We start from the raw sequence: 8,950 nt of genomic DNA, 5'->3' as shown, positions 1-8,950 counted from the left end.
CCCCAACCTCTCAACCAAGTCTCCCAAACTCTCAACCAACTGTAACACAATTAGAAATGTTGGCAGACGCGGTGATGGACGCTGGGGTGGCAGTAGCATTACAATTTGTTGAGGGAACCAGTGTGGAGCTAAGTTTGAGCACCCTTGAAGGGTACAAGACTCCAGAGAAAGAAAAAGAAATAACAGAGGAGCTGATGGAGAAGTGTTATCATTGGATGACACAATTAAAGATTTACAAAGATACAACCAATGAGTATGAAACGATATTCACGTTGGACCATGAACCGCATTTAGAGGGGGCTAGATTCCACTTCATGTCTCTCACACCCGGACAAGATGTAGAAAATACGGTAAATTCTTCGCCTATTACATTAACATTAATGATTTTTCTAAAAACTTTTATACCCATATATCTAATAAATTTCCTTCCTATAGGTAGTCAATGCAATGTGTATGCTTCTCAACAACAAAAAATGTCAACGATTTGAGGAAGAAATATACTGCGTGCCGATGGATAATGTGGTAAACTAAATTTTTTATTCCTTAAGTAATTTATTGGTTCTGATAAATAATTCGGTTCATCTGTTAATTTAGTTTTTCGTTTGTGAATTGAGTTAGGTTCACATCATACTACTGCTAAGTATTCACAAAATCTATTATTCCTTAAGAAATTTGGTTCATCTGTTTGTTTAATTGAGTTCTTTTGCATGCAAAAATGAATTGAAATATATTTTTTTGCTGATTGAATGTATGTGGCTGCTAGTTCAACTCTGAAGTAATTCGGTTTATTTGTGATTTAACTAAGGTTCATTTTGCAGAGTTTAATGTTGGGACTCCATAATGAAGACTACATTGATCCAAACACTAAGAAGGCCTACCAGATCACTCAATATAGGACTACCTCCCTTTTTTTTTTACAAAAGAAAACTAGCATCGCATCCATTTGTAAGTTATGATTTCTAAAACTTCTTTGACAATTCTGTCGCTTGCTATCATTTAGACTGAAATATTCTATCATTTTTCAAAACACCAGCTGTTTGTACCGGTTTGCCATGGAGGACATTGATAGTTGTGGATTGCCGATGTTAAGAAGAAGGCCTTCTATGTGCTTGACGCCGTCAAGAAAAATAAAAAAGATATACCTCAATCAAGAATAATTTTGAACAAATTTGTTGTAAGTTATTTACATAATACATATTTTTGTTGTAAATTATCTCTTATTTCTAGTCATTATCAATCACTCCTTGTGCCTGATTTTATTTTTTGCATCCTTTTTAGGGCTTAATAGTATCCTAGATGGGGGTCTATGCTGTGGCAGAACCTTTAATGTAAGATGGAGAGGGCGTGGAAGTACCGTATATTACGATCAGCGGTCAACGAACAAAGTAAAATCTTTCTTTGCTATAATGCTATTATTAATATGTTTTATTGTGTCATCTATTAATCATATTTTACTTTCTTATTTCTTTCTTAGTTATAATTGCGGGATATACATGATGAAATGGCTAAAAACAATTGATCCTGAAAAGATCAAAAAAAGAGAAGTATCAATGTAAAAACTAAAAACAAGTAAGTAATTTCTAAATTAATAAAATTCGGTTCATTTCTTATTTCAGTTGGGTTCAAATTAAGTAATTTCTTTCAATTGAATTGTAGAAAGAAATTGATGCCTTCAGGCAGGAGTGTGGTCCAACTATTCTATTGCACAAGATAAATAAATTGAGAGACAAAACCATTGAGGCATCTGAAGCCATAAGACTTCCAAAGCCATCCATTGTCCTCTCAAGCCCTTTTTGTAAATTCACATATGGGGATATAGAAAGTAAATAGGTTATAATTTTTTTGACTTGGTGTAAGTAATTGTAATTAACACTAATTTGTTTAACTCGTTGTGAAAAAGTAAACACTTCTTCTTTAATGTATATATGTTAATGTTAATGTAAATGTTAATGTATATATTTATTAGAACTGTCTAGACTACTGTTTTAAATGAATCTAGGTTCACAGTGGATGGATTCAATGTATTTATCAAATATCAGGACCCCCAAAAATACAAATGAACCGAAATTAATTCATTGAATAAACCGAAAAAAGTATATATCACTATTCAATTTTAAAATACCTAAACTATTTAACATAACACAATTGTAGAAAGCTAATTTGAAAAATAAAAAAGTGACTATTCAATAAAACATAACATGAATCGAAATTAACCCTCCTGGAACTCAAATGAACCGAAATTTGATCATACATGAATCGAAATTTATATTAATAAAAACTAAAACTTCTATAATCCTCTTTGGGATAATTCATATCCCGTGCATCATAAAGGCTGGAGTTTGACTAAATCATTGATCCACTATCTAAAAGTTTCAACTGCAAAAAAGAAAATAAATAATATATCAGTAAAATGCACAAACAAATTTTTTTCTAATCAAAAGCAAATCAATGTTACCTCGCTTAGAGTTGGCTTTTTTTTTTCTTTGTTGCATTTGAGATCTTTTTTTTCCATATTTGATCCCAATCTGTTCTTGGGACAGCCTCTTATTCTAACACGTGTGGGCCTTTGAAGGTTGTTAACATCACTCAACCTGGCATCTTCGTGAGATAACAAACTTTTACCTTTACTTTTTGCTTGATATTCTTGTATCTCGGCCATGACATTATCAAAAGCCCGGTGCAGAATCCCAGTCAGCTCATCGGATTCTGACGCAAATTTGTAAATATTGTGCGACTGACACACCAAATCGTCGAATCTCTTGCTTCTAGGCTCCAATAGAGGCTCGTCTTGGCTGCTCTTGATATGTGTGTGTCTCCTTTTTATGTTCTTACTCCAACGTTCTAATATATTTCGGTGCCACTTTATCTGCTCTCTGCTTGCTAGACAATTATCGTATTGCTTCACAAATTGAATCAAAGGAGCTATTGCATGTGATAAACTTGTTGAAAATGCATATATGCTCTCGTTCCTTTTGTGTGCTTCTCATCCCAATCCAAAAGTGGTGATCCAGATAAACTGAAATTCATAAATGGTGATCTTCAAATAGCTTTGCAGAATGAACCAAAAACATACGCACAGATAAACCGAAACTTATATACATTTTCACCAAAAAAGTAACATCATCAAATAATTCGAATTAAAACCTCGGTTACCTGAAAGCCACTTATTGCCTCCAGCAACGTACTTTGTGACAAAGTCATTCCAATTTCTATCAAATGTGTCTTTTGTAAACGAGTTCCAAACGACATGGCTCATCTCTTGTGTCGATTTCTTCGTGTCACTTGTAGCCGTTTAATTTGCTTATAACCTTCTTCATGATGTGCCAAATGCACCACCGATGAATTGTTGTTGGCATACAGGTCTCAATAGCTCTTTGCATCGATGCGCATTGATCGGTAAGAATTCCTTTTGGTGTCTTCCCTCCCATGCAACGAAGCTGGCATTTGAATAGCTATTTGAATGATTGGATGTCCTCATTTTTCATCAAAGTGCATCCGAGAAGTGTCGACTGACCGTGGTGATTCATGCCCACAAAAAAACCAAAAATCAGATTGTACTTGCATAAATGGACACTCTCACACAGTTATGAACCAAAATGTGTAGGCTCTGTGAACCTAAAACTATATCCAAATGAATCGAATACCTGTTTGTGTTGTAAGTGGTGTCAAACGAAACAACATCTCCAAAATACTCATATGTAGCCCTACTCCTTGCATCGGCCCAAAATGCATTTTTGATGGAGTGATCACCTTCAAGGTTAAGCTCGAAAAAGAAATTTTGATTCTTCTCTTCATTCTTAATAAGTACTTTCCAAATTCTTTGGCATCGTGTTATTCGGAAATATTCCATACTTCCCTTGTGATGTAATTTCTCAAGTCTTTTTTTTATAAAACTTAGTTTCTGATGACTGCCCGATGCTGCTACGAATGACTGATATGTTTTACTCGGTCTGATTCTAGCTTCCTCGTTGTTTTCAATGGTGCGACGCACAAACATGCTTATCTCCATGTGTTGTTTTAGCATCTCTGCTCGATCTGGACAACAAGTGTGTGAATGATTCAGAGCAACTTTAAAAATTATCCAAAGACCGACGTCCTTCAATATATGTATATAAATCCTGGCTGAACAGTTTATTCTAGTTGAGGGGTTTGTCTTCAGACTTGAAGATATCTTGGGTTTCCACTTTCCCTCTCTACTACATGTAATTAGTTGATTCTTAATCTCATATTTCTTTCGAGTCGTGTTCCTTAGTTTGGTAGAAAACCAGCAAGTTTGGAATAATCTCTGTAGAACTTTTCAACTTCTTCTAGTGTCTTGAAAGTGATCCCAACCTTTGGCACAAATTGTTCATCCACAACGCACATGGACTGTAAAATAAACCGAAAATAGTATCAATACGAAACCATTATATAATACTAAATGAATCGAACATTGTCCATTATATAAATTCAAATTCGAACACTTGCGTCTAGAATGAACCGAAAATATAATCAAAGTGAAACCACTGTATAATACTAAATGAACCAACATTATCATTATATAAATTCAAATTTAGAACATCTACGTCTAGAATGAATCGAGAAATACTATCAAAGCGAAACCAATGTACAATACTAAATGAACCGAACATTGTCATTATATAAATTCAAATTTAAAACACCTGCGTCTGGAATTTAGCGATTGCATTCCATTCAATTCAATTTAAAATTGAATAATCCAAACCTCATTTGCTTGATTCGATTCAGAAGAATAATTCAAATCGCTCTCATTCAACTGATTTGAAGTTGAATCATTCATTGTTTTGATACGCTATTGAAATCTGAAAACGAAGAAGATAAATGCAATGCAGATCAAAGAAAGAAAATGAAGAATAGAAAGAAGATAAATGCAGATCAAAAAAGAAAACGAAGAAGTACGACAAAAGTAAAGAAGAACGATGAGAACTTTACGTTAAAAAAGACAAATTCTATGTTAAGATAGAAGAACGAAGAGAAAATTTACTTTAAGAAAGAGAAGCTCTAGGTTAAAAAAGAAACTTTACGTTAATAGAAGGTTGGAGACGCGTGAATAAAAAACAACTTCATTAACTTGGTTAGGAAAATTGTATGGATACAAAACATTATTGAAAAAAAAAAAGTGGCCGGTTAGTTTGGGTTGGGATGTGGTAGCGGACTAAAATCTGGGAATTACCAAAAGGTGATGTAATTTCATTTTTTATTTTAGAAAAAAGGATAAATAGATTTTTAATTTTTTGCTTCGTGGACATTTTCGTCCTTGACTATTGAAAAATACTTTTAAGTCTCTAACCTTCATAAAACTTGGACGGATCAGTCCCTGACGGAGGCAAAATTTAAAAGTATTTTTCAATGATCAGAGACAAAAATGTCCACAGAACAAAAAATTAGAGACCTATTTGTCCTTTTCTCTTTGTTTTATTTGGCAAGTTACGTCATATCTCCATACATTCATATAATATGCAATAATACAAACATGGGGTGAAAGGGAATAATCTATCAGATGATACAGCAAGATAACAGAGGGACGCAAGACCAATAAGAAGAAGAAATGTACGTCATATCCTGCGCCACCTCTTCTTATCCTGCGCTTCCTATTCGAGCTTCAGCGGCAACCAATGGCGTTCTTTCTGCCTCTCGGGTTTCACTTCCTGTCACTCATAGTGCCGTTGCCAAACCTTTTGTCCCCGAGGTACTGCTATCACTACTGCTACTACTCTCTCTCAAGTACAGAACATCACTTCTTTCACCGTTTTTTATTATTATTACATAAGAATTTTTACCCTTTTCAAACCTAGAATCTCACTATACCGTCTTGTTGGTTGTAAACTGGAAAGCATTGAACCGTGTGGAATATGGCAGCAAGTTATTTAGAATTTTAGATTAATTTGTACGGACTGTAAAGCAATCTTACAGCCAATAGAAATTTTGGACGATGAGAAATCATGGTTGGTAGTTATTTAATTTGATTTGGTAGTTCTTTGAATTTTTAGTCCTGAAAATTTTAACCGGAATCAATTTAGTCCTGAGGTTTAAAATGAATTGGTTTGGTTCCCCAAATTTAAAACACAAGTGTTTTGGTCCCCTCACTATTTTGGTATTGACGTTGTTACTTTGGTGCTTCTGTGGACTGTAACGGAGTTCAATATAGGACTGAGAAAATTGAAGTCTTAGGACAGATGATTTTGGTAGGAAACCTCTGTGAGCTCTCCCACTAACAATAATCATCACTAAATATATGTTTACTTTTTTTAATTGAGTGGAACATGAGTTAACATGACATCGTGTTTCTTTTATTATAGAGAACAATGAATTAAATATGTGTTTTTTTTTTACATTATAAAATTGCTTTAAGTGGTCTTTTTCCCTCTTTCAGCAGTAGGGGAAGGGTTAGGGTTTAGGGCTTACACGACAAAGTTGATGCTAAATGTAAAATTTTTCAGTGATTTGTGCAGAACTCCCCGACCTAGTAGGACAAGAATCTGCCATTGTTCATTTTTGTTGCAAAACCAATTGCTTAAATCATGATCAAGCAGTTTTAATCCTGAATAGGTCTTTTTGGTGAATTCTAATGTATGTGGAGATTGCTGTCCATTTTCATGCTTAGTAAACTTATAGATTGTGCAGGTACTGTAATGGATTTTTTTGTGCAGTGCAGGTTGTGGAAGCAGTGGATGCCTTGCATTCGGAGTTCAGGGCTGTGGATTATTTGGTTGCATTCAATAGCACCCGTGTACTAAAGGCATTCCAGAATGCTCGACTTGGATCTCATGTAACAATCACTTATACTTCAATAAGCAGTTTTTGCATATGTTGTTTTATCATTTGTAATCATCTGATATTAGTTCAAAAACAAAAGTTCATCTGATGTTGTAATAATGTAGGGATAACTATTTTCTGTATTTTGGGATCTAATTGATTGTTATCACACCTACTTCTATCAGCACTTTGGTGGTTGCACTGGTTATGGCCATGATGAAGCTGGGGGGCGAGAGGCTCTTGACCAGGCCTTTGCTGAAATTTTTGGGGCTGAATCTGCTATTGTGCGATCACAGGTTCTGTTTTCTCTGTGTTAAATACAATTAGTTCTTACTTTGTACTTTTTAAAAATTTTGAAGTTACACTGTTTTCATATGAACAGTTCTTCTCAGGTACTCATGCTATCACATGTGCTTTATTTGCTCTCCTAAGGCCTGGGGATGAGGTAACATTTTTCATCTTTCTTTGACTTATTCATAGTCTTATAGAGTGCTCTATTGAATTTGTTCTTGGAGTGTGCTTTAAACTAATATAGCTGTCAGTTATTGGCAGTTGCCGGCGCACCATATGATACTCTAGAGGAAGTAATTGGGAAAAGGGACTCTGGTGGACTAGGTTCCCTCCAAGATTTTGGGGTGAAGTACAGAGAAGTTCCAGTACGCAGATAGATTGTTATTTCCAATTCTTGTTTTCAACTCATCAGCCTTCTTTTTGACACTTCGCCGACATTTTTCCAATAGCTTGCTGAGGATGGTGGACTTGACTGGAATGCATTGACAGTTTCTGTCAAGCCCGGAACAAAATGTGCACTCATACAGAGGTCATGTGGTTATTCATGGCGTCAGAGTTTGAGTGTTAACGACATAGGAAGGGCAATAAAAATAATCAAAGTAAGGTTCTAAATTTTGGATTTATGGTCTTTGATTCTTATTATTTAATTTTATTTGTTTCTTAAAATAGGATATGTTATTAGGTAAGAATTGAAGTGACAAGAGGATAAGGTAGTCCTACACAATATATTGGGTTGCCAAAGGAGAAGTGGAAAACAAAAAATAAAATAAAACTTACCATAGAACTCCGTGATGGACATTATCGTGTTTATCTTGTCTATAATCTAAATATAAAAAGTCATGATCATCTTTGTTGCATAAAATACACCCATCTTAGTGCCTGCCAAAAAAGAATCTTGTCCAGAATCTTATATGAACTTTGAATATTGAATTATAGGCACTATTTTTATCATCATTGATTTTTTCTTTGCTTAGTTTGAATTATACCTTATGCTTGCTTGTCAACCATCCTATGTCCTAACTGGTGCATGTTAAAACTTGAAATGCTCACGTGTTTGTATCAAATCATTTTTGGTTTACTGTGGCTAAAATTCGAGAATGATAGAACTATAGTTGAGTTATACCATGCTGTTTTCGAGTTTCTTTGTTTTTGTTATGTATGTTTGGATTGAGTTATTTTGCATTCAAAGGACAAAGGATCTTATTATCAAAAGCTCTGGGTTGTTCCAATTCAAGCTACTAACACAAACATGAATTGTTCCTGTTAACCAACTCAAACAGAAATCATTAAATATCTTCTTTTTCCAAACATATGCAGCAGAGCACTTTAAGCAGACTGCTATTGAATCTTTGCCCTTTTACCTAAGCTTATTTCTTCCATCCACAACTTCTGTAAATTTTCTTGTTCACATGGGTGATCTATTTTTTAATGTTGAGATGCAGGGCTGAGTTAGATACCAAAGAAGCATGTTAGGATCTTAACATAGAAGATATTATCTCAGTAGATGATTAATGATTAATCTATGTGCTTCTACTATGACTTTGTCATAATCTCTCGTCAAATTTATATGTGCAGAACCTGCCTTCTCAGTTGAGGTGTAAAGCAAGAGAGCAAAGTGACATTAATAGTTTTATGAGTGTATAGTAGAAGATAGAGTAATAGAATAGTTAGGCCTCTAAAGAAATTTATGATGGTCTTATAGTTCTTAAGAGAAAAATAAAGTCCAAGTGCTTAAGGAATTTTGCAATGGATTTATAGGTCCTTAAGGAAAAAAGGTACCAAGTAAGTTTTTGAAGAATTGTAGCGCTAAGCATGTTTCATTCTTTTCTTAGTCTCCCTTACCGATGACAAGTCCAGCGTTGCAATTTTTGAAGAAGTTGGAATC

General features: G+C 34.5%; 1 protein-coding gene across 1 annotated transcript in view; it reads left to right on the top strand.

Moving 5' to 3' along the window:
- LOC107630093 (uncharacterized protein YnbB) overlaps nt 5,475-8,950 on the top strand; it is a gene marked incomplete in the record, with an annotated part of 5,798 nt that continues 2,322 nt past the window's right edge. The window contains 6 exon segments of the mRNA XM_016333130.2: nt 5,475-5,707; nt 6,674-6,787; nt 6,960-7,070; nt 7,157-7,219; nt 7,317-7,430; nt 7,515-7,664. Of these exon segments, the coding sequence (XP_016188616.1) occupies nt 5,567-5,707; nt 6,674-6,787; nt 6,960-7,070; nt 7,157-7,219; nt 7,317-7,430; nt 7,515-7,664 (693 nt within the window).

This window comes from Arachis ipaensis, chromosome B03 (assembly GCF_000816755.2).
Source record: "Arachis ipaensis cultivar K30076 chromosome B03, Araip1.1, whole genome shotgun sequence".
NCBI classification, from domain to species: Eukaryota; Viridiplantae; Streptophyta; class Magnoliopsida; order Fabales; family Fabaceae; genus Arachis; species Arachis ipaensis.
This window is presented reverse-complemented; position numbering and strand designations above follow the sequence as displayed.